This window comes from Camelus bactrianus, chromosome 10 (genome assembly GCF_048773025.1).
Source record: "Camelus bactrianus isolate YW-2024 breed Bactrian camel chromosome 10, ASM4877302v1, whole genome shotgun sequence".
Taxonomy (NCBI): domain Eukaryota; kingdom Metazoa; phylum Chordata; class Mammalia; order Artiodactyla; family Camelidae; genus Camelus; species Camelus bactrianus.
Window position 1 is genome coordinate 8524402 of NC_133548.1, and position 26632 is coordinate 8551033.

The following is a 26632-nucleotide window of genomic DNA, read 5'->3' on the forward strand; positions in this document are numbered from 1 at the left end:
TCCCTGATAAGTCCCCCTGATCTCACCCAGGCTCCGCCCCTCACATGGAAAGGGTACTCACTGTCAGATTCCCAACGTCCCGAACCTGGACCCCATCCACACCGGCCTGCAGCCAAAAACTCAGAGCTTCCTATAGAGAGGCCAAAGAAAAGGGGAAAGATACCAACACTCTGATGCAAAGGCTCAGAAAATTCCAGCCTACACTAAATCTTGACTACACACTTCCCCGTGACCTTGGGAGAGTCACTTGCCTTGAACGGTCTCACTTTTTCACCTCATTATAAAGCTTTAGCCTTTGGTCCCTTCCATTCTAACCTATCATTGATCCTCTCAGTGCCATAGCGTTCCACTTTTCTATTCCTCCCCATGGTGAATCACAAAGCTCTACTTCTGACACCTACAGAAAAGGCCCACAAGAAAAGCGTGTTCGTACGCGTAACTTCACTTAACACTAAGCACGTGTGGGGTGCTAGAGATGAGGAAACAATGTCAGAGAAGCAAGGAAGCATGCCAGAGGCCACAATCAGAGAGCAGCAGGGACAGGACCTAAACTGCTAACCAAGATCCCAAAACAGGCATACTTACTCCTCTCCTAGTTTCCTGGGGCCTGGGGAGAGTGTGAGTAACATAGACAGTCAGAGCAAGACTAGGATAAAAGAGAAATTCAAAGCACAGCTCCAAGGAGGTTTAGGTGAAGATTTGAAAAGAGGAGCCAGCTCTGCAGCAGAGGCACAGCCCTGAAGCCCCAGCATGTGGGGCTAACCTAACACGGAACCCTTTCTCTCCCTGCTCCATGTGCTCTCTAGTCTAGTCTCCATTTTCATCTGAGGCTCCCACACCTCATGCCATATGATCTGAAAACATTCCCTTCTCAGTAACTTTTAAGGGGTCTTCCAGCAATTAGCAAGGACGGAACTGGATGATCCCAAAGGTCTACTGAAATGCTGGGAGTACAGAAGTCTACCTCAGAATCACGGCACCAGCAACACATCAGGGTCTGTCTCCATTTTTGTCCTACCCCTTCTGAATTGGTCAGTGTCCTAGAACCCAGGCCTCAGGAACTGGGACGACATTCAAATGCTCACTCTCAGCCTGCTAGGTAGAGTTTGAGCCTATACCCTCAGGGAAGGCAGATGAGAAAGGATATAAGACTAGTTGGGGCATCAACTCCCAAGGCACATTAAGCCTCTCTGAACCTCAGCTTCCTCATTTATAGATTACGGGTAATGATAGGAACTCGTTTGGTTATACAGGGAATTAAAGAAGGTACATAGAATACTCGGCATACTTCCAGATACATAGGAAGACCCTGATGCTTACAATTTCAGACTAGGCTCCACTCCAAAACACATCAAATAAGAAATGGGAAACCAGACAGGACAGGATTCCCACAGAGACAGGGCTTCCTCTCCCAAAAGGAAGAAAATTGACATCTGAGAAATTCCCTTCCTGGCACTGTCACCCTCAGAGTCAGAGAAACAAGGAAAATGAGTGGTCACAAAAGAAACAAACAAAAACAAGGATGCACTGCTGGCCTATCCTTCTGCCTGTGGGAGGAGAGTGCCTGTTTGGCTCCAAGGAGCAAGGGATACCACGGCTGGCACTGGGCTACGTTTATAGAACTTGCTATAAAAGGACCAAACGGTCCCAGCATCCAACTCCCACCTGCCATCAGCACCAAGACACTCACCTTCATCTTGGTGGCCACAGTGCCAATCTGAGTGAAGTTGAACCATGAGTTCTGGCCCTTATAGTTGGGAGTGAGATCCAGAATGACCCGGATGCCTAGAACAATGGAGAAAGAGGCAGTTGTGAGAAAGACCCTTGGGTGAGGGGAAAGGAGGAAATCAACAAATACAAGTCAGTAGAGTATCTCCTACATATTACTTGATACAAAAGCTTAGATTTAAACCCTGGCAAAACTCTTCCCATTGAAACAGAGATATTGGGGAGGGGGCAGCAGCGGTGTAGTGTAATAGAGGAGGCCGAGCTATGGGGCCCTACACTACCCATCTTCTTTTAAAAGTAAGACAAGATTTTACTTGAAATTTCTTTTCAAAAGGATTCACTCTCTTACAAGTTTTTAAATCACTGATTTAGCAAAAGCCTGCATTTTACAAATAAGGGCACTGAAGCCCAGAAGTTAAATAACTGTACATTCAAGTGTAGAAAGTCTCTGAACTTGACAATTCCATTTTAGGCTGAAGCCTAACAAACCTCCCCTGTACCTGCCCTGGGAAAACTCTGAGCCAGTCAGCAACCAGACAAAAGTCCTAACCCGCCTTTCCACCGGCCAGAAGGCCAAGCCCTTCCTAGCTGCTTCCTTGCCAACTCTAGGACACCCACTCTTCTTCTTGGCCGATTGCAGGAGACTGTCAAAATCTTCCTTGGAGCCAAAAGTGGGGTCGATCTCTTCCAGGTTGGTCCCTTCGAGGTCATCCTTCTGGTTCTTGTGAATTGGGCCCAGCACAAAACCCTTCACCTTCAGGGTACTCAAGTAATCAAGACGCCCCTTCAAGCCTGAAATGGAGAAGCAGAGTTAAAGTGAGGCCTCTCTGAGGCCCCTGATTTCCCCTATTCTCCCAGGGACTATGTGGGGAGATGAGGCTGGATCACAAGACTCAGAGGTGCTGACGTAAGGAACCTAGCACATTACTTCAGAACTTGCCGCGACGGGAACGGGCCCCAAGGCGGGCGGGGGCGGGGAAGGGCGGGGAAGGGCTGGGTGGGGGATGCTGAGTCAGCCACCCGAACGAAAGAGGGAGCTGGGGGGCGGTTTCCGTCAAAGAAAAGGAGGAGCTACGTTCCGGAGAGCGGTCGCCGGTACCGGGTAGGGTGGAGAACCATCTGAGTCAATCTGGGACAGGGGTCGAAACTGGTGACCGATTAAACTAGGGGCGCGCGGGGCGCACAGCACTCACTCGCTAGGTCGCCCGCGTCGCGGCCCTGGAAGGCCCGAAGGTCGCCAATACGGTAGAGGGCGCCCTTGTGCCACCAGCTCTGCGCGGGCAGCTCGCGGCAGCGCGGCGCCCGCACGATGATTACCACGGCGCCCGCCAGCATGCCGAGCCAGCCGAGCCAAAACAGCAGCAGCAGCGCCCAGCGGGTGCGTACCCAGCCGGGGCTGCCCGCCACTTTCAGCAGCTCCTCTTTGGACAGGCCCGTGAACTTGGCGGCGGCCGCCGCCTCCGCCTCATCGTCGGCCACCTTGACCTTCACCAAGCCGTTCTTCTCGGTGCCGCCCGCCACGACCACAGCCACCGCCGCCCCCGACGCCGCGTTCATCGGCTGCTTCTCGGGTTCCATCTCGTTCAGCTCCACTTCCTTCATGTCCACTTCGGTGTCCTGGTTCATGGTGCCTGCGGAACCGGAGACACGACGCAGCCTGCGGTCAGCTGGTGGCTGGACACCTGACCGGACCTCCCGGCCCCAGTACGGCTTCCCAGGCTTACGTGACTCCGCGCAGCTTCCGCGACCGCGTCTGCTGGGCGGCGGGCGCGGCCTCGGAAACCGGACAGGGGAGCCCCGCCCCGCCCCGCCCCCGCTCGACCCTTAAAGTGGAACCTCCGGAATTACTCTTTCCGGGACTGCCCGGGTGGGCGGCGGAGGAAATAACGTGGGGAACTCGCCTCTAACAGCTGCGTGATCCAGTTCCTCATCTCGAACCGTCTACCCCTAAAGTTCCTTCGACCTGGCCTCTAAAAAGCCTGAGCACAGAGCCACACCTAGGTGGGCGGAGTCTGTGGTTTGTCCCGCCCCGGATCTCCTCTAGTCCCTCTCGCTTCGGAAAGTGGGCGTAAACGGGTCATCCAACCCGTGGGGTTTCCGAGGCACCCCACACTCCGCGGGTTTGTGACTTCCCCACACACCATCCTCCATGTGCACCTGGCCCAAGGTCCAGGCCACCGACCGCCTTGTCTTCGCTTGGCCCCTTGCACTCCCAGAGCCAGCCAAACTCAGTTCTGCCCTTCCCCCAACCAGACCTTGTCTTAAGCCTCTGGGACTTGGCGCTAGATCTCCGCTTCCCGCAGGGCTTACTCCCACTCGTCCTTCAAGACATCTTGAGTTTAGTTCAATTAATTCATCATTCAGCAACTATTTATTGAGAACCTACTACAGTACCTTGCTTTATTAAATTTATTGAATTAATCCTAATCTACTCCGTGATGTTTTAAGACAAATCTGTTTGGACAGGAGAGTTGCTGACACTCCCCATTTTACCCTACCCTACCCCCAATTTCCGGCGCCAGGATGTCTGGCAGCTACGAATCCGACATCAGGAAGAGACTGATGGGCAACCTCGGGGCTGATGCAACATTCCAGGGCTGGGCCTCAATTAGAGGCATCCACCTTTTTCTTACAACAGATCAGAAGATGCCATGGCCAGACTCTTCCCCACCTCGCAGGGCCTCCCACAGACTAGCCCAATCTCCCCAGGGTGCCACGGTTCCCTGACCTCCCCATCACTTCACTATGCTAGGCCTTGGAGGCAGCTGTTACTGCAGAGGCCTTAAATACCACCCAACTTCTCTCCACAGAGGTCCTTGGATTGAGAGTGAGATGAGGTTCACAGCAGGGACTGCTGGACATCAACACCATGAGGTGCCAACACCTTCAGGAACTTCTTGTTCCTGAGCAGTGCCAGCTGGGTTATTTTCAGAGAGGAGCTGAAGGAAATAAGTTCTTTCTCCCTCTCCCACCTGGGCTGGAAGCCAAGATAGCTGTGTATTGGGGAGAAAGCAGAAGCCAAGATCTGAAGAAACAGCAGACTGAAAGGGGTGCCAAAGGAGAGCAGAGAGAGTGAAAAGGCTCATCCTCTGCCTCCCCTTCCCTTCAGACTGAGCCCATCCCCACCCCCACCCCAGGAAAGCTGAAACCAAGTCCTAGAAGGAGGCAGGCAAGCAGATAGAGGTTGGAGTTCAGATCAGCGCTGAATGATAAGAAGTCTAAGGTGCCCGGAGCAAGCCATGTAAGTGCCACCCAGGGGCTCTGAACAGACTTTATTACCAGCATGAAAGCTCAAGGTTAAGAACACCTACCCTGGAGATGATCCAACATAACACCCCTGGGGACACAGTATCTCACTCACAGCCCCCCATGGCTCCAGAAAAATGAAACCAATCCCTTCTGCATATGGTAAAGAAGCTAACAACTTACCTCCCCAAGTTTATCACCCGCCACACCTGCCACAGGGACTGCCCTCCAGCAACATCAGCCTTCAAACAGCTGTCAGTCCCACAAAACACCCAGCATCTGCATCTTTGTACATGCTGTTCCCTCTGTGTTTTGCCCTTCCTGTTCCACCCATCTGCCTTGTAACCTCCAGTTCATTCAATACCTAGCTCAAATGACAGCCTTTCTCAACTACCCAAAAAAACTACTTTCCATCCACTCTGCATCTACCTCTTCTACAATTCATGTCCCATGTGTTCATTGCCTTTCCTTGTCTGAATGTCTCTACTTCAAGACAAGTGGCCAGGGTCTTGTGCTATTTGTTGATGGACCAGCCTGCTCAGAGTTAGCATATAGTAGGCACTTAATAAGTCTTTGATAAATGAGCGGGTAAACTATTATCAATCAAACCCAATTATTTCCCTTCTTAGAAACAATTCAACAAAAGTAGCCCATGAAGATAAAGGGATAAAAATGGAAAGGAGTTTAAACAACACTGTATGGTATCAAGATGAAGCTATTTATGCAGGAAAACAAATCAAGACTTGTAACTGTTCAACCAAATAAAACAAAGTAATAAATCTGGGTGAAGGGGACTCAGGAAAACAATAGGGAAAGACTACAAAGAAAAAGGGTGGCTAGAGATCCTCAGATCCTACAATGTCTGTTGCTAAATAGAAAACTCAGTATTTACTATAGGCCGCAAAATATATAATGTGTTCAAGAAGAATTTAGCCTTCAAAAGAAGGCTGGGACAAAGCAATGAAGAAAGTTACTTCAACAGTCCAGAGGACAATAAGGACCAATAATGAGGCCATATGTCTTTGGGATTTTACATTCATGCAGGCAGTTGGGGGTGGGGCCCTGAAATTCAGAGGGCCGAGTGTACAGAGAAAGTTCCTTTCTAACACCTTGTTGTAAAAATTCATGTTACATGTTTCTCAGCAGGTGAGGATTACCTGATTTTAGCCTAAAGATAGGGAAGTTTTTCCCCCAAAAGTGTAGAAAAAGACTTCCAAAGACAGGGCAAAGACGGGAGGATAGTTAGAAACTTAGGAGACTGTCTCTGTCCAACAGATTCTTTGGCAACTCCACCAAAGCTGAAGGCATGACTCCAAAGACCAGAAGAAAGCACCCATGCCTCTAAACTTCCCATCAGTCTTGAGGAATTTAGACATTTGAAAAACGGGTGATGGCTGAAGTTAGAGAACTGAGCACTAGGAAGTCAAAGTGCAGCTGAGATGAAAGCAGAGAAGGAGGCTGACCCCGACCAAAGGGGCCCACTTGGCAGCTGTTATTAGAAGAGCCAATGCTGAAATAGTATTTGTTATTACAAATCCTGCAGGAGGGACACTGGCTGCTAAAGAGAACTGTCAGAGCTGTCTTAGTGAAGGGTGAGGAATGTGAGGGGGGATAAAAGCCAGAAAGGGTAAACGAAATGCAACCAAAGCCTTCTCTGAGAAGAGAAATAAATGCACCATCTGAAAAGTATCTGATACTCAAGTAACGTGGACAAATGAACAGCACCACAGCAAGCCATTCTCCCCAATGCAACCAAGTATTAAAAGAGAAACACCACAGATACAGAAAATCAATCTGTGGAAGAAATAGAGAAGTAAGTACTTTTAGCATATTACCCTTGGATAGATGACATCAGATAGTCAACTATCAGAGCCAGACTACTGATCTCATCAAAAGGGTTTATTGGTAATAAGAGATTAAATGATCCAACATCTGAAGTACTCCAGCATCAGCTCCTTCTGCAGTCATGGCCACACAGCACTGGTGGGGATCATCATTTTCACCATCTCCAGTGTCCAGCAAAACTTTTTATCATCACCTTCTTTGGAAGAAAATCACTAAGTGCAGCCACACCCAAGAGGTATGGAGTTAAGCTCTGCCTCCCAGAGTGAGGAGTATCTTCATAAATTATTTGGGATTTTTCTGTGCAGAAGATTTGTCTCTTTTCCCTCATTTATTTATCTATTCATTTATTTATATCAGTGTGAATTCTTGGATATTTATTTTATACTTTGGGTTAGGATCCAACACTATATTGCTTTGTTGCTCAAATTATTGCAGCTTTGGCCACCGTGAGCTCTTTCAGGTTGGCTCCTGTATCCTTTTATTACATTCCCCCTCCCAGCATCTTTCTGAGCATCTCTCTACTTTCTGGACCTACAAGGTGCTACAACTCATCTTATATATTTGCTAGGGCCCCAGCCCTAGAATCAGCCATTTCTCCAAGATCCTTTGTTCCTTTATTGGAGAATGGTGTTAGAAACCAAGATATAGGAACTCAGGAGTCTTTTGATGAACAAAAATTAGCCATCAAAAATGTATCAGTCTTTTAAAAAAATGTATCAGTCTTTCATAGTCCACTTCTTGGATTTTCTTTTTGATGTCCTATTTTTTAAATCTTTCCTTACTTCAAGGCCTGAAAGATACTCATCTATATTTTCTATGCAAAAAAGGAAAGTTTTTGACATTTCAATGCTTAATCAATCTTTAATTGAATTTATTTATGGTATAAAGTAGAGCCAATCTACTTTTTCCACATGGATAACTATAATATGACTTTTTAAAATAGATATATTTTTGGTATGTGAACGAAAAATACTGCAAACCATGTCAGTAAACAAACAATGCTGAAGCCATCAAGTCATCAGCCGCTGCCGCCACCCCCTAGTGAAGATAAGCCTGCAGCCCAGCCTCTGCAGCCACTCACAATGGTGCACTCTGAGGGGACTCAGAATAAGAAAGGACAGGATACTGGCCCTAGATAGCTAGGTGCTTGTCAAAGGAATGAATTCACGGAGCCCAAATGTTTGCTTCCTCCCATGCACAGAAAAGCAATCAATTCTTTAATTTTAGATGCCTGGTTTTCTTTAGGTAACAAGTAATCTTTTATTGTTCCAACTACCTGGTCTTTGTTGTAAAGCTCCTATATATCCTAGCTCCTCCCCTACCACCTCAGAGCGATCTGAGAGGCTGTCATCCCGGCTCGAGTCCACCCACCAAATAAAGCGTAACTCTCAACTTTTACACTGTGCATTTATTTCAATCGACAGGTCTTTGTCCCTAGTTCCTGGCACAGAGCTCCTAAGTCCTTTAGAATTTCCTGGGATGTTAGGTATGTCTTCTGTTCTAATGAGGCCACTCTTGGTGGGCTCCTAGATAGCTTCATGATGGGGACTGGTCACCAGAAAGACAAAGGCACAATTAGACGGTTGGAACTTTCAGTTCTACCCCCCAACCTCTGGGAAGGGAAGAGGGGCTAGAGATTGGGTTAATAACCAATGGCAATGTTTCAATCAATCATATCTACATAATGATACCTCCATGAAAAGCCCTCAGTGACAGGGTTCACAGGTTTCTGGATTGGTGAACACATCAAGCCGCTGACAGTGACAACCCCCCAATACCTTGCCCTGTGCATTCTTCCATTTGGCTGTTTCTGAGTTGTAGACTTTGTAATAAACTGGTAATAGTAAGTAATCTGCTGTACATGCACTCAGTCTCTCAAGGAGCCCATTTACTCTCAAATCCACTAAATGACCCTGAAACCTAAGTGTTCAAAAGCAATTGTTCATCTTCAGTTAGTTCTATATGTCTAATTATCCAAAATGAATCTCATCTTGCCAACCCCAAACCCGTAGCCTCTCCTCCTCAAGACCCTGCTGAAACATCAGAGAGTGTCAGCTCAGAGAGTGACACGGTTATCCTTCCAGTCTTCTAGGCCAGAAGCACTTGGGCAAATTTCTTGACTCTTACCCATCCCTATCCTCCCCATCCAGCTAGGTGCTGCTATAAATTCTGTAGCCTGATTAGTATAATTACAACATCTACACTTAAAGAAAAATAGAACTTACTGCTGCCTGCTGTCACACTGAGAAGGAAAAGACAAGCTCGGCTAACAAGCTAACTCATAAACCTAAGTGTAACAAGTGTCGGTTTGCTGATTCCCTGCTCATATTTTTGTTTTTTGGGGTTTTTTGCAAGCTAGCTGGATTTTCAGAGACATATCTGGCCTTGAAATGTTGGTTTGCCTCCTCCCTGCCTCTACTTTTGTGATAATGATGCTGCTAAAGCTGTTCCATGCCTATTGGCCGAATACCTCAAGCTTGTAATAACCGTATAAAACCTTTTGCACACATCTTGGAGGTGCTCAGAGCTTCAGAGCAGAAGCCTCTCTGAGCCCGCCGGCGTAATAAATCTGAGTACTCCAGCCCTCTGAGTAGTGCTTGTTTCTTGGCTGGCCTGTCATTTCTGTAACAACACCGTTCTGAAAACCAGCTGAAAATGGTCCCAAGTCTCCACCCTGACTTAAAATGTTCCAGCTCTTGCACCTGCGTGCAGTATTTCGAATCCTGTCTTATAAATGTATTTATACAAGGAATACTTTTGTAGAAGCAAATGTATTAATAAATAGACCAATACAAGAGCTTTTATACATTCCTGGATCCCAGAAGTACAACTGGATTATGACTTGCCCATTTCTTGGACTTCTGACATAATCTTCAGTGCCACCACATCCACTGGTTCCCCTCCAATCGTCCTCTAAACCACAGCCCAGCTGATCTTTTCTTTAAAAAATTTGATTAGGTAGCACTCTCTTAAAAAACTTTCAATTGATTTCCATTGTTTTTATAGACTCAACATGATCAACAAGGTCCTGAGTTGTCTTCCCTACTTTCATGTTTCAAACATTATTTCCTCACTCACACCCTTAATGTGCACCCCCAACACAATAGACTTCTCATTTCTTGAAGTTATCCCTCAAACCAGAGGGTCCTTGTCATATGTACTGTCCCCTCTCTAGGTTGCTTTTTCTCTCACCCTGAAAACCACCTCCACCTCAACTCAGTTTAGTTAATTTCTATCCTTGAGAAAACAGCCAAAGCATTGCCCCATTCCAGGAAGTTGTCCATGACCACTGCCCCAGACTAGACCATTCCTTTCCTTCAGAGTATTCATCTCACTTCTAATTATACAATCCAACCCCCGGCCCCCAACAAAAAGAAGGCATTCAGATGTGGAAATGAAACTCAGGAAAACCCCTCTTTCCTTTCTTGAATAATAAACTGTGATTAAAGAATATATAATTACATTGTAGATAATGAACATCTAAAGGTTGATAATAAACACTGAACAGAGAAACCACAGAAATTGCCAAAAATAGTTCAGCTTAACTTGCAAGATCACTCTGAAGACAAAATATCTACCAAAAAAACAAACAAAAAAAAGCTTTAGAGCCAGCCATTCTTTTCTTCAGCTAGAGGAAATATCCTTGGGAAGAAAGTAAGCTATTGTCAGATATACTGCAATACCAGACTGATGTATGGGGTATGTGAAGCAAACTCCTACTCCACCTCCCTGCCTGAAAGCCAGCTTAGCACATTGCCCTCAGGAAACATATCACACATTAAGCTGATAAGAAGAAATAGCACATTTGCCCTTGGCCAAAAAAAAAAAAAAAAAAAAAGCCAAATCATTGATAAGCTGTATGCAATCATTCTGCCAAGTTTTACAATTCCTTATCACACTCATGGTCACATAAACCGTGTTCTCAAGTACTTTTGATTTTCACAGGCATCCAAAATGGCTAAATGTTACCAGAGCTTTCCAACAATACAATAAAGACACGTAATGAGAAGTTGGGGTCTTGGATTTCAATACACACTTCCTGAAATAAACTCTTCCTTTATTCCCTCAAGGCAAGTAACTCAGTATTTGAATAGCTCGTTCTACCTCTGCCCCTGCTCCTACCTAGTCTCCTTTTTTGGGTCAATTATAGGAAAAATCTTCTTACTGCTCCATACAGGGAGACGGATGACTGACTACATTTTAAAAATATTTTTTCTATTCAGTAAGGTGAAAAGGGGGTATATAGTCTTGATAGGTAGATATTTAGGGACAAGTGTGGAGTAACAGAAACTTGAATTTGAAACAACCACTCACTCTGTGACTAAAGCAGTTAATTTCAACAACTCTGTAAAAGAATTTGGGCTACAGAGAAATTAAAGACAAATTAAAGACAAAAAAAGTAAAATACATCACTAAGTAAGAAAATTCTTTTTTCTATTTTAAAATAGAAACGGTTACACTAATGAAATGCTAGCTAGAATGTAACCAATCTGAGAAAGGAAATAAACTTTTCCCTGAACACACACACACAGTCCCTAGTATAGGGACTAAAGAATTAAGGGTTACAGTTACATGATTACCACACTCCGATTTTCTCAGCATCTTTAATCATTATAAATCCCCAATAACACTTGTTCCCAGAGGTGCTACAATACCAGGCTGTGATATTGCAATATAAGAAATATATATATTTGGTCTTCATTCCTAATTCCTGACACAAGAACTTCTGAAACCCTTGTAATTTCCTGAGTGAAAAGGTCTCCTTTTGCTCTGATAGTCTCTGTTGCCAGGTTCTGAAGAGCTTCTAAGACCCTTGGAATCTCCAGAGTAAAGAATGTCATGTTATATGTTAATGAGTTGATTGGGGTGGGGGGAACTTCAGGATGATGGCCCATTGCTAGAGGAACCACCAGTTAGTTATTAGGAGGTTGGAACTTTCAGCCCCATTCCTCAACCTCCAGGAAGAGGAGAGGGGCAGGAGACTGAGTAACCACCAGAGGCCAATGATCATGCCTGCATAATGGGACCTCCATAAAAACCCTAATCAACAGGGTTTTGAGAACTTACAGGCTGGTGAAATATCTATGTGCCATGAAGATGGCACACCCAGCAGAGTCCACAGGGTCAGAAGCTCCTGTGCTTAGAACCCTTCCAGACCTCACCCTATGTACCTCTTCAACTGGCTGGTCACTGTATCCTTAATAATATCCTTTATAATGAACTGAACACAGTAAGTAAAGTGTTTCCCTGAGTTCTATGAGTTGTTAAATCAAATTCAAAGCTGAGTAGGAGCTTATGGGAAACCCCAATTTGTAGCCAACTGAGATAGAAGTGTGGGTAACCTGGGGATCCAGTATTTGAGACTGGCTTCTGAAGTGGGGGGCAGTCTGTGGGTGTGGGACTGAGCCCTTAACCTGTGGGGTCTGTGCAAACTCCAGGTAGTGGGTTTTAGAACTGAATTAAATTGTAGGACACCCAGTTGGGGTCCACAGAGCACTGGAGAACTGCTTGGTAGAAAACCTACACATTTAGTGTCAGAAGCATCATGGTGTCAGAAAACATCATGGTGATTAGTAGTAAACAGGCCACAAAAGCAGATTCTTCTTGTAAAACCTTGCACTCAAATCTGGAAACGTTATTTAAGAAACCTTTTTGTTATTCAAGGGACTCAACAGAAAAGGTACAAAGTATCTGTGGAAATGCAGACATTTAGAGAGACATTTAAAAATAGCAGATATCTTGATTCTGGTTATCACTCTTCCATGAAAAGGGTAAGTAATCTCAAACAAATATTTGTACTATTAAAGGTATTGACTACAGAGAAAATTAAAACTCAAAAGTTTAAGAAAAATGGATCTTATAGCAAGTTTGGAAACTTAAATTAGAAAGCAGCATTAGAACTGAGTTACCGTATAGCAAGTTTCTTTAAAAGAGAAAGATCAGTTAATTTATAAAAACACTTGTATATATGCAACATTGTAAAATGACTATAACTCAATAAAAAAAAATTAAAAAAAAAAAAACTTGTATACGTAACTAACATTTGATGGGGGAAAAAATTGAGACCTAAATGTTTTTCTTACTTACAGAAAATAAAATTCTTTATAGAAAAATCAAACTGAATCTAGACAAATTATTATAATAACAGTTCAATAAAATACTAGACATAAAACAACATGCAAAAACAATTCTGTTCTGTACACCAGCAGCAAACAACTAGAAAATGTCTTTTTTTTTTTTTAGGTTGCCATTTACCCTAGAAATGAAAACTATGAGACCTAAGATTAAATCTAACAGTAAATAGGAAACTTCTTGATGAAGGAAAGGATAATATCCTACAGAAACACACTCACACAAAAAATACTGCCTACCTAGTATGTGCCGGGCACTTTTCCAGGAGCTGGGGATGGAGCAAGGAAAGAGTCCCTGCTTTCATGAAGCTTAATTCCACTGAATGAAAGACAATTTAGAAATAAATACTCAACATACATAATATGTCAAATGATTACAAGTGCTATGAAAAGATGCAGCAGGATGAGGAGACTGCTTTATTCAGGAAAGGCATCTCTGATGAGAATTCTGAGCAGAGACCAAAGGAGGCAGGAACAAGGGAGCTTTTGAAAAGAAAGTTTTCTAGGTGAGGGAATAGAAAGTGTAAAAACCAAAAGGAGAAATGTCACATATTCATGAACAGAAAGATCTGAGGTCATAAAGAAATTAATGCTCCCTGATGAAATAAAATTATTTGAATGTAGGACGAGAAAATTTTAACATAAAATTTTTCTCTGCAGTATGACCCCTCCCCCCTCCCCTTTAGTGTGCATTGTGTGTCTGCCTTACACATTAACTAGATCCCCTTAGAAGACACAGGAATGCCTACTTGCAAAAGAAAAAGCAATTTCCTCCTGGCGCCAGGAAGGTAACTCCTTAGAAGATAACATTCCTTTCTCAGTTCTGTAAGGGGTCACAATAACCCATTACTCGCCTTGTTGGACTATGTTACTTTGATGTATAACCCTTTGTCTTTGAAACTTATATAACTGTGCTTTGACCTCTAACACGGGAGCAACCCTCAAAGATTTCTGAAAGCTGTCTCCCACGTTATAATTCTCAGGTTGGCTAAAATAAAATTTTCCTTCCCTTCTTAGACTGACTATTGGTTAATTTTCTCATCAATAACCCCAAACCGTCTATAAATCCATTGCAATTCCAATACAAAGCTTACTGTCTGTTCTTGGGAATTTTATAAGATAATCCTATAACACATGTGTGAAAGAAAAGGGCCAAAAATAGTAAATATTTTTTAAGGGAAAGTAATATTTTTTAAGACAAATCCTACCATATAGCACACATGTTAAAATGCTAAAGTAATAATCACAGCATGCTAAAGGCACAGGGATGAACAAGTGGACCAAAAGAACAGAGTATGAAACTTAAAAGGAACTCATGCATATCTGATACCTTAATATATGCAGAGATAATAAATATTATAACCACTGCAGGAAAGAATAACTATTCACCAAATGGTGCTAGAAAAAAATAAAATTAGATCACAACTTAAAAGCAAAGAAAAAGATATATTCCAAGTGATTAAAAGAGCTAAATACGAAAAGCAACTATTTAAAATTTTTAGAATAAGAATATCTTTCTGACTTCAAGGTAAGGAAGGAGTTCCTAAACACGACACCAAAGCACAAACCATTAAGAAAAGAACTGATAATTCTACAACATTAAAAAAGAAATATCTCCTTGTAGTAATGTACAATGAAAAAGAATATGAAAATGAATATATCTACGTATATGTATGATTGAAACATTATGCTGTACACCAGAAATTGACACATTGTAAACTGACTATGCTTCAATTAAAATGGTGCAACTGCAAAAAAAAAGAAAGAAAAAAAAAATCTGTGCATCACAAGAGACCATAAAAAACTGAAAAAGACACAAATGGAAGAAGACACAATATCTGAAACTAAACAATAGAGTCTTGTATAAAACCTATAAAGCATCACTGAAAACCACTAAGGAAAAATAAGGAAAAGGCCAATAACTGTAGGAAAAAAATGTACAGACTAGAAACAGTCAGTTCACAAACTGGATACACAAAAGAATGGCCAGAAAAAAAGGGAGAAAAAAAAAGGAATGGCCAGTAAACTCTTGACAGATTACATAACCTTACTAGTAATCAAGAAAATGCAAAATATAATTTTATGCCCATAAGATTGGTAATATTTAACATCTGACTGAACCAAGTGATGACAAGGATATGAAACTGCTTAAGTGGCGACATTAACGGATACAAGCACTCTAGGTGAGCAATTTGCAATAGCCCATAGAATTGAAAATACTCATAGCTATTACCCAGCCAGCAATGTCAATCCTGAATTCACACCCTGGAGAAACTCTCACACATGTGCACAGAGCAACATACAAAGATTTCACTTCAGCATTGGTTATAGTAGTAAAAACTTTGAAATCTTGGGGAACAAAGAAATTTGTAGAAAATTTCTAACTAGAATACTATTGATGACTAAATCTTAAAGAACTAGGGCATAAGAAGACAGGCAAAATGTGTAATGTTGAGGAAAAAGGGGAACTAGCAGGCTCACCTTGAATTTTTTTCCCCCAAACCTGAACAACACAGTGGAGCACAAACAGTCTGCATTTTAACTGGCATCTATCCCAAAAGGGAGAACCGTGCCATTCACGGGGGATCTGGGACATCGGGCTGATTTGAGGACTAAACCTCTATTCCATCTCTCTGTTCCAAAAAAATCCAATTGATTAAAGTACCCTCAGGTAGAGGATTTATGAGGTGTTAAATGATAAGAACAGATACTCATCTTGATTGTGGATCAAAAACCAAAAGAACAACCTATAGTTAAGACCCCTTCCCCGCAGCAGACTGCTTACTTTTGCAGCACAAGGGCTTCGGTGGAGACTTTCACCACCACGGACAATCAGCATTTTTTACTCTTATCTCTGGGTTGCTGAATTTAGTCTTACCATTTGTGGTCAACTTTTGTGTGCTCTTAGAACCAGGTTCATTCTAAGCTACTCTGTGTCTACTTTAAAAGGTTGGAAATAGAAAAAAATAAATCTTTGCCAAATACTTGGTTATTGTATTTACATATGGTTTAAAATCAAACATCAAATAAGCTTTTTGATTAAACTAGGTGTATCCCCATTGCATAGTTTTTTGGGGGGAGAGGGAAGGTAATTAGCTTTATTTATTTATACATTTATTTATTTAATGGAGGTTCTGGGGTTTGAACACCAGGACCAGATGCATGCTAAGCTGAGCTGTACCCTCCCCACCTGTGTGTGATTTTTTTAAAAAGCTGCCCCTTTATACTGTGTAAATGCTATTGTGTATTTGTCTCCCTTTTCCACACTAACTTCAGTTATGTTAAAATAGATGTAATATCCTAATTTTGTAAAAAAAGGTTCCCATCAGGCCTGCCTTCTCAAACTCACTCAAGGCCACAAATGCAGCCTTAAAGCTATTGCTTATAAAATTCCGTATCTTCAGAACTCCCAAAAACCAGTCTATTCCTTCCCTGGGAGAGCTTCCCACTGGGGCACTCCTCCACAGTTCAGGAAATAAGAAAAAGTATTCTCAGACTGATTTTTAGGGGGAGGGGGGAGGTAATTAGGTTTATCTATTTATTACTTTTGGTGGAGGTACTGGGGATTGAACCAAGGACCTCGTACATGTTAGGTATGCACTCTACCACTGAGCTATACTCTCTTCCCTGCTTTTTTTTTTTCCCCCTCATACTGATTTTTGCCCTTAAGGTGACGGTCCCACTCCCAGGTCTCAGCAAGCACTGCTCATTTGCATCTCCCTACTCCTTTACTGATGGAGACAGTGCCTCTAGCTGCCAGGAGAGGGCAGAACTATGCCCTGAGCAGCTTCAGTCCCCTGAGAAAGATTCCTGCGGGAGGGAGCTGTTTTTCGTTCAAAAGCATTTCTTCTATCAACCTCTTCAGGAGCTTACTTCACAGCATAGAGCAGTTACTCAATGAATTATCGTGACATGCCTTGGTATACGTGATGGGGATAAAGTAATGAATTATTCAGACAAGCTTTCTGACCTCAGGGAATATATGCCGGGAAGGGGCCAGGTAGAACAAGGGAAGGAATGTGTGGTGGTATTGAAACTGAAAAAGGAAACTGGGCCTTGTTGGCTCTGTTGGTAGTGAGACAGGAAGACAAGAGTACAGCCACTTTGGAAAAGGACCAGGAAATGGCCTTGGGCAAACAGACTTTGCAAGTTAAAAGAACAAATCCCCTTCGGTGCCTGAGTGTCAGAGACAAAAAAACCAGGCTTTCAGGAATAAAAGATTATCTCTGTTACACTAACCAGTACACCTTGTTGTCACAATACAGCAAGCTCAACTATAAATTTTAATCTTATCTGTTCCTGTGCTTTTTTGCAGAAAGTCTCCTGCATTCCTCTCCCCTCACAGAAGCACTCCCTGTTCCTGATGGTCACCATGGAGCCACCTGCTGCTGATCAAAGAAGTTTGACTTTTCTGGAAATTATCAGCGATCATGAGATAAACCCTCCCTTTTGCTATAAGAGCAACTTGCCCCATCTACTTGGCACAAGCTGGCACTTTTTTTTTTCTGCCTTCTCCCTTGTGCACAAGCTGTCTCTGTCAACAAAAAGCTTTGCTTGCCTAAGAATCTTGTGGAAGTGATATTCATTTCTATGGTATTGCTGTCCAAGGGTCTGAAAAAGGCCTGGTAACAGAAGGAACAGACTCTAACCTAAGAGCAAAATAGGAGGATTCTGAGCTGAGATCAGTTTTTATTTGGAAAGATCACTCTGGGTATAATGTGGAGAATGGACTAGAAGGGGGTAAAGTCAAAGCCAGAGAACCAGGTTAGGAATCTGAAGCAGAAATCCAGGGGTGACGGGCTTGAACTAGGGTACTGAGAAAGAGAAAAGCAGCTGCTTTTGTCCGGAAGCTAGCCTGGCCCTCACTGCTAGGCCCTGGTGTTCTCAAGATGAACTTTCACAGAATATCAACATCAGACAAGGATCACTCTGTAGTCGCGGTGGATGAAGACAAACAAGAACCAGATCATTCACATCATCATGTCTGAACACAAACAAAAACATAAAGACTGTCCAAATCACAAAAGCCTAAACATCTCCCTATCCTGGGTAACATGAGTGACTGCTGCTTCTTTGCTAAGTATAGATTTAGCCTCATTCTAGTCTTCCCTTTTCATACATAAGACTTATTAAGATATCCCACTTTCTGAAAACCCCCATTGCAGAATAGAGCCCCACTTGCTTAAACCCTCCCCCAAATCATCTAACACCAACCCAAATCCTGTAAGTTCTTTCTAACACCCTCTTACTGAGACACCCCATGGTTCCTCCCATGGTGGGTGTCCTTCCTCACTGTAACAAGTAGTAAGTCCAACTTGCTCCAATACAAGTATGTTCCTTGAAGTCTTTAGCTGGAGGGCATTTACAGTATGGTGGCAGTGGGGATAATGTCTGGCTTGGACAACTGAGTAAAAGCGGGCACATTGGAAAAGGAATAGATTTGTGGGGAAAGATGATGAATTCAGTTTTGGAGCTAGATGGTGATGAGCCATCCCAGGGAAGATGTCTGGCAGTCAGATACAAGGGTCTGCAGTTCAGGAAATCCTGGGTTGAGATGAAGTTTGGGGGATGGCAGAATATATACAGCAAACGAAGCCATGCTAATGAATAAATTGAAATTGATCTAGACAGAGCACACTGAGAGGTACAAACTACTATGTATAAAATAAACTACAAGGATATATTGTACAGTGCAGAGCATATAGCCAATATTTTATAGTAACTATAAGTGGAATATAACCTTTAAAAATTGTGAAGCACTAAACTGTACACCTTTAACTTTTATAATATTATACATTAACTATACTTCAATTTTTTAAAAAGCAGTGGGGAGGGTGTAGCTCAGTGGTAAAATACATTCTTAGCATGCAAAATCCTGGGTTCAATCCGCAGTACCTCCACTAAACAGATAGATAGATAGATAATTTTAAAAAGATGTATAGGGATGGTACTCCTTGCCCCCACTCCCATCAAGTGATAGAGGTGAGGTGTAAGAGGTATTGCTTCACTGCCAGAAGCCAGAAAACTGTAATTACCATAAGACTGACCAGATCGGAGGGTTAGCCATGGGCCCTGGACCCACAGAGAGTTGTGGCTATAACAGAGAATGGTATCCCTAAGAGGGAAGTAGATGGGAAGCCAATGAGGATGCTGCTGTACATACATAACCTCAAGAAGGCAAGAAGAAAGGAGCAGAAGGCTATGACAGTCACCACAATAAACAGTCGTAAAAATCTCTTCCTTAGTTCCTGGATCTGAGCCAATTGGAAAACAGGAGAATGTGCAAATATTTGGAGGATTTTAGACACAGGATCTGAGCTGACATTGATGCCTGGAGACCCAAAGTGTCATCACGATTCCCATGGGAAGAGGCAATTTCCCTAGTCCCCAAGTGTTTAGTGGGATTGGTATACTCATGAGTTGGCACAACCTCTACATTGGCCTAAGAGATCAGAGCTCTCATAGTGGGAGAGGCAATGCAGAAATCTCTGAAACTCCCCCACCCTCCAGCCATGACAGTAAATCAAAAGCAATTACCACATCCTAGGGAGTGCGGGGAGGGGGACAGAGATCAGCACCACCATAAAAACAGAAAGGATGCATGGATGGTGATGACTGTCATATCCACACGTAGAAATAAAGCTCCCACCTGTATACCAGGTGACATGGTAAGTTGCCAACTTTGAGTGCAACCCAAAGTAGGACAGGGCTCTGTAGGAGGTCCAACCTGCAATGCATGAAGCCCTGCCACTTAGGCCATAAAATCCAAGAGATGTATGGGATTGCAAAAATATGCATTGTGGAGCTTATGGCAAGCCCCAACAGGAAAAGCTGGTGCCAAGCCTGCTAGAGCAAGGCCAAGCCATCCACAACAGAGAAATAGATGCCTTTGAGAAACAGCTCTTTGCATGTTATTGGAATACATCCTTATGAAGCACTAAGTGACCATGAACTGCCCCCATTATGAGTTGGGTTCCATCAGACTTGCTCCCACTATGAGTTATGAGTTATGTCAGACATGCTGCCACTGTAAGTTGAACCAAAAAGTCAGACTGGCCCAGCAGCAGTCTTTCAAAAGATGGAAATGGTACCTCCTGGATCAGAAGACACAAGCAAACTGCATGAGCAGGTAGCCCAGACCACCTGTCATCCACCATACTTGTAAAAGCATCCCACCCCTTTTACAAAAGAGCCCACAGTCATATGGGGTATCCTGTATAACCTGCTAAGGGAGGAAGTAAAAGCCCTAGTATGATTTACAGATGAGTCAACCTATGAGTGCCAACCGAAAATGGATGACAGTCACATTCAGAAGTGGCCTTGAAAGACAGTGGAGAGGGAAAAATCTGCTAGCTGTACCCCTGGTGATCCACTTTGTGTAGAAGAAACAGCCCAAGGTGAGAATATATACACATTCCAGGTCAATGGCCAATAATGGCCTCGCCAACTGATTAGAGGCCTGGAAACAATAGGACTGGAAGATCAAAGGCAGTGAGGTCTAGGGTGGAGGATGTTGATGGACATCTGGGAGAGTGCACAAAGCGGGAAGATTTCTGCAACATGCGTTTATGTCCACCAGCAAGAATCCACCATGAAAGAAGCCTTAAACAACCAAACAGGCTGAATGACTTAGCTTTCATTGGAAAGCATAAGGGGAACCCAGAACTCCAACCCAGGCATTCTGGCTGTAGCCACTCTCTTAACCAACAAGATGGCTTATAAAGAAAATATTTGAACTATTTATATATCATTCTTTTAAATTTTTCCTACCTTTTCAAATAATTGGTAATGTACATGAAATTTAATTTTCTCTAAAATCTTCATATATTAGGGTGTTCTAGTAATTTTCTTAACTGAAAGGGAGCATAATCAAAAAAGTTTGGTGACCACTGTTCTATTCTGTCATTACATAAACAGTTACTAAGGTAACTGGATCACTGGCTGCTGAAATAACAGGTATGCTTCTTAGCCTGGTTCTGGACTACTTCACATGGTTTACAAGTCCATAACCAAATCACTAATGAATCCAGTTGCCATAATTCATCATGCTCATTTGTCTAAGGGTGACATAATTCCATCAAAGTTATAGCTAACAAATCTCTTGTTTAACAACTAAACATCCCCAAAGCGGTACACCGTTCCTAGAAGTACTGCAATGCCAGGTTGATGCAAGGAGCTGACAGAGCAAGCTCCTATTCCATCTCTTTGTTCCAAAAATCAATGCCTCAGGTAAAGGACATAGATATTAAGCTGGTAAAAACAGATAATACACTTGATCTCAGCCAAAAGGCCTAGAATTGGTATTATCTGTATCAACTCCCCATCATCCCTTCCTGCCCCAACTTCCCTCGCTCAGGTCCACAAATGTATTTTGTTAAGCCTGTCCTTACAGTCTCCAATATCTTCATCTCCCCAGAGACCAGGAAACTGTTATCAAATTGGGCTCTTTTTCTCCTCTTAAGTTACTGTCTTAACTCTCAGTTCCTGGCAGAGCACTGGTTATTTGCAAATCCTCCTCCTCTGTTAAGTGAAGCAGTATCTCTTGCTGCCAGGTGGGGGCAGGGTTGTTCTCTGAGCAAAATCAAAGACCTCGCAGCTCATTTAGTAAGAAGGGTAATCAGTGAATAGGGGCTAGAAAAAGATCTTTCAAAAATTTATAGAGATAAACTAATATATATTGAGTCCTACTTTGCATCATGTACTCTGCTAGGCAATAGGGATACAATGATGATTTACATAGACACGGTCTCAAAACTCAGGGAGTTTACTGTGGGCAGGCAGGGTGGATCCAATCTTGGGCAGGTAAGTGAATGGCAGTAAGGAAAGGGGCAGAGGGGTCTCAATGGCTATATTGATGATCTGGACGGTAGCCTAAAGACTGTGGAGGGGCACTGAAGATTTATGAGCTGAGATGTGAGAAGACTACATTTTTTATTTAGAAAGATCACTCCGGCTACAAGATGAAGAACAGATTAGAAGAAAGGAGAGCAGGGCCGGGGAGCCAGATTAAGTCTGTAATGAAAGCTTGGGGTCCATGGCCTGAATTAGGGTAGTGGTAGCAAAGGATCTCGGAAAACTGAGTGAAATAGGAGGACTGGGTTGAATTCATTTTGGAAAAGTTAAGAAGTTTGTGGACCATCCAAGTGATGATGTTCATCCAGAAGGCAACTGGATGTACAGCTCTGAAGCTCAGGGAGGAGATTCTGGGCTGGAGCTGTCGGCATAATGGTGGTCATTAGAATCACAGGAGTGGATCAGGTGGCCCAGGCAGAGTAAGTAAAAAGTTGGGCCTAACACATAACTGGAAGAATATTAATATTTGAGAAATGGGCCAGAAGATACACCTCAAAGGATCACTAAGAAGGTATCAGAAATATTAAGAGGATTATTTAGAGAGAGCAGTGCCCCAAGCAGTGAAGAAACACAGTGTTTTAAGAGGAAATGGGTCAACAGGGTAAGGTCCTGTTGAGAGATCGAGTAGGAAGACTGAAAAGTGTCTTGAGAAAGATGTGGACAGCACTGTGTAAACCAGTGCTTCTTAAACTTTAGCGTGCATACAAATCACCTGGGGATCTTGTGTAAATGCAAATTCTAATTCATCTGGTCTGTGGAAGGACCTGAGATTCAGCATTTCTAACAGGCTCCCAGGTGATACAGGTATAGACAGCTCTTTAAAAGTTAAAAACATTCGCTGGAAAGAGGAAGCATGATGTCACCCAGAGGGAGGCATGGTGTTGGAATCCCACTAGGACACTGTCTCAAAGCTCCAATTCTGGAGTCAGACTTCCCAGCTTTAAATACTGACACTTGATAAATATTTCTTGAATGAACAAATAAACGGACCAATGAAAGGCAGTGTACCCCAGGGGTTGTTAAAGTATAATTTTAAAAAATGAAAACATGACTCAAAAATATAAACACATTGCCAAAGATTTTATTCAATCTTTTAATTACTAGGACTGGTGCAAAAGAGAATTCTAGGAAAGGAGTATTATCAGCCAAGAGTCCATCAGTCAAGAACACTGATATGAATTTATATTATAATAAGTAGATTAAAAACCAGCTAATGTCTTACAACACAATTTTTATCAAATTTTGAAATACCCAAAGCAGTAGTAAAAAGGACATCAAACAAAGGTACATATCCCCTGGAGAACCAGGTAATCCCCAAGCTAAGTGGGCCTGCTTCACACCGAAAGAACGCCTACTAATAACTTTTGCCTATTTCCAAGTTTTGGATAATTTTTAACAGTGTCAAAATTAGAGACTGGATTTGAGTAACAGCTCTGCCACACTAGCTTTGTCCTCGGGTAAGTGACTTAATATAATACTCAACTTTTTTATCTGTAAAATGGGGGCATTAACTATAAAAACTAGCTTTTTGAATTGAGATAATATGTATAAAGCACTCAGTATAGTGCCTGAAAAGTGCCATGAAAACACATAATAGATGTTAAGACTCAACACCCTCCAATTGTTTCACCTCGTTTTTCTTATTCCTTTTTTTTTTGTTTGTTTTTTATAAGGGAAGGTAATTGGGTTTATTTATTTATTTATATTTGGAGGAGGTACTGAGGATTGAACCCAGGAGCTTGTGCATGCTAAGTATGCACCCTACCACTTGAGCTATACCCTCCTTGTTTTTCTCATTTCTTGACACCCCAGCCTTTTTGCACCAGTCAAGCAAATACATTTACACATACATACATGTACACATTTCATTAAATTTGACTATTACATTCTTTGCGTGCTGAACATCCCCTTTCCACCTTATTATTCAAAGGAATAAATGTTCAACATTCACTTATTTCATGGGTAATGAAACTTGCATTATTTCCACCAACCTTCACTGATGCATACAAAATCTCCCCAGTTTTGTTTTTAAAATCCTCACCACAACAAATTAATCAGTAAGCATGGTACAGTGCTGCTGTCCTTCTACGTGGAACACTGTCTCACTCTCCCCCACGTCCTCGGAGTCCTGCACGAACCTCCCTTATCAGAGGGGCTCTCTCTGTCTGAGTGAAGGAGTTCCTCCCCTTTGCCCCAGCACTTTCTCTCTTCTTCCCTGCTTAATTTTAACCATAGCATTTAACTCCACCGACATATTATTTGTTTCTCTGTGTTTCCCACCAGAATATAAGCTCCCAGGGAGCATAAAAGAGAACTGTCAGCTTTATTACCTGTTGTATCTCCTGTGCCTAATAGATATGCAACAAATAAATAAATTAGTACAATAAATGTTAAGCAAAGTTCACCTGTGATCTCCAACTGCCAAGAACCTTGGCTTTTTCTTGGTGCTTAGCTCTTCAACTCCTTTATAGCTTCTAAAAAGAACATCCAGTTTTTGACACTCTCCCTTTGTTTTTCTTTTTCTAGTGGGTTCTATACCACTATACAAGAGGTTGCAAACTCACGGTCATGGGCCCACTTTGGCCCATAGCTCTGGGAAGCCCATCTACCCTTCAAAGCCCAAGAGCTCCATAAAGCAGTCCCCGATTCCCCTGCCCCCACACGTTTTGATTGACTCATAGAATATGCTTAAAATTTTTAAGTTAGATGCCAACATTTTTTTTTCAGCTGTGTTATTCTCAATGATTTCTTTTTTAACTGAAACACAGTTGATTTACAATGTCGTATTAGTTTCTGGTATATAGCATAGTTTCAGTTATACACATAAATATATAAAGTCTTTTTCATACTCTCTTTCATTAAAGGTTACTACAAGCCATTCAATATAGTTCCCTGTGCTATACAGTAGGACCTTGTTGTTTACAGATGCCAACATTTTAAATGGGCAAATTAATAAACAATTCTGGATTTCTGGATTCTCTTGATCAGATTTTTCAGAGACACTACTCTAGCAAGGCAACAATCAGCTGGAGCTAAGGCAGGGCTATTGAGATCACCAGAGTCCCCACCCAGTTCCTATAGCTTACCTGCATTATTTATATTCCTGTAGGTATATAAATTGAAGACTCCTGGCATAAATCCTCTCTTAATTCCCTTCCAGTACACTTGTTAGTACAGAATCCACTTGCTTGTTGCCTGAACTATTGTGACAATCTAATTAATGTCCTTGTCTTATCCCTCAATTTCTTATCACCTCCCTACTCAAAAACTTTCCGTTTTTTTTTTTTTTTTTTTTTCTTTATCTATAGTTCAAATTATTTAGCTTTGCATTCCAGGCCCTTCTCATCTGGCCTTCCCCAGAAATCTTTTCCAATTTTTTATTCAATGATTCCTCTTCAGTCCATATTTCATGAATTATATTCGTACACTTCCTTCCTTTTCCAGCTCCAAGACTGTTGCTCAAATTGTTTCTTTAAGTTGAATTCCCTCCCTGCTCTCTGTTTATCTACCCTTCAAGGCCCAGGAACTCCATAAAGCAGCCTCCAGCTCCCCTACCCACACACAATCTCCCTAGCCCTGTCTACTCTGGACCTTCGGAATTTTCCATAGCTTATTTGTTTCACACATTTTGTTACAACTTTTCAATCACGAACTTGAACCAGCGCTTAATAGTTACTGAATAAATGAATTTATTCCATCCATATTAACTTTGCTCAACTTAGAATTCTTTCAGTACTTGCGTACTGTGTTACCTGTCATGTTACTCTGGGACATGCATGGGGGATAACACTGCCCTCCAGAGGAATGAAAATTGGTTCTTGCAGAGGAGGGATGGGGGCAGAAAATCCTAGATACTAATTAAAAAAGGTTTCTGAGGGGGGAGGGCATAGCTCAGTGGTAGAGTGCTGTGCTTCTCATGCATGAGGTCCTGGTTATTAATTCCCAGTACCTCCATTAAAAAAAAAAAACAAAAACAAAAAAACCTAACCCCTCCCACCCCACCAAAAAAAAAAAAAAAAAAAGGTTTCTGGCCCTGCTAAGGTCCGCAGTCCCTAAGCAGATACACAGTATTTTCAATGGTATTACAATTTCACGAGGGAGATTAGAGGGGAAAATGTCCTTTTAAGGATCCAAAGAAAGGGAGACAATTTTTTTTTTAATTTTGAGAAACTACCCAGGGATCACGCCATTTGTTTCCCACGTATTTGCTTGCTCCCCAAATACCCAGAGAAGTGTGTCATGACGGCAGTAAAACAGAGTGGTCAAAAGTACAGGCTCTGGAATCAGACTGCCTGGATTTGCACCTGGGCTCTCATACTTCTTAGCTGGATAATACCAGACAAGTTATGAACCTCTTTAGGCCTCAGGTTCCTCATGCCTAACATTACCTTAATAGCTCCTTCTAGCGTTGTAGGATTAGGTGAGGTCCTACAGAACACATAGTAAGAGCTTAATAAGTAATTATAAAATGTGCAAACACTAGGTGTTTGCCACAAACGACTAATAAACTAATACTGGTTGACTTCAAAAACAAGTGTCTTAGGTGACTGGAACCACCTTGACAATCTGGCGGGTATTGAAGGCTGCTCTGCCAAGCTCTCTACACACCAAGAGTCCCTCATCTATAAAACGGGGTTATGTACCTACCTCATGGAATTTGGGGGACTAAAGTATAATTAATTCACGCAATGCGCTTAAAAAGGCGCTTCCAATGTCAGCTAATGTTAGCCGTAGTAGATTTTCTAGCGAAATCGGACCAGACAGCAGGACAGAGATGGCCAGCTAGGGAAAACATCATCAGACTGTCATAAAATTTCAACAGCATCTAC

At 42.5% G+C, this 26632-nt stretch overlaps 1 protein-coding gene and 2 pseudogenes across 3 annotated transcripts in view; all 3 read right to left on the reverse strand.

Moving 5' to 3' along the window:
- The window catches only part of SLC3A2 (solute carrier family 3 member 2), a 29141-nt gene that overhangs the window by 2315 nt on the left and 194 nt on the right, over positions 1-26632 (reverse strand). Inside the window, exons 1-5 of one of the 3 annotated variants that reach the window (XM_074371862.1) lie at positions 3630-3736; positions 2922-3359; positions 2347-2520; positions 1691-1785; positions 62-130 (exon numbers count right to left, since the gene is read on the reverse strand). In XM_074371862.1, the coding sequence (XP_074227963.1) occupies positions 62-130; positions 1691-1785; positions 2347-2520; positions 2922-3354 (771 nt within the window). In that variant the 5' untranslated portion in view covers positions 3355-3359; positions 3630-3736. Of the gene's footprint in view, positions 1-61; positions 131-1690; positions 1786-2346; positions 2521-2921; positions 3360-3452; positions 3571-3629; positions 3737-26632 lie in introns of those variants that run through there. The other 2 variants (XM_074371863.1, XM_074371861.1) reach the window with 2 other exon arrangements.
- On the reverse strand, positions 15495-15697 carry LOC123617265 (U2 spliceosomal RNA; annotated as a pseudogene).
- Positions 21076-21252, reverse strand: LOC123617264 (U2 spliceosomal RNA; annotated as a pseudogene).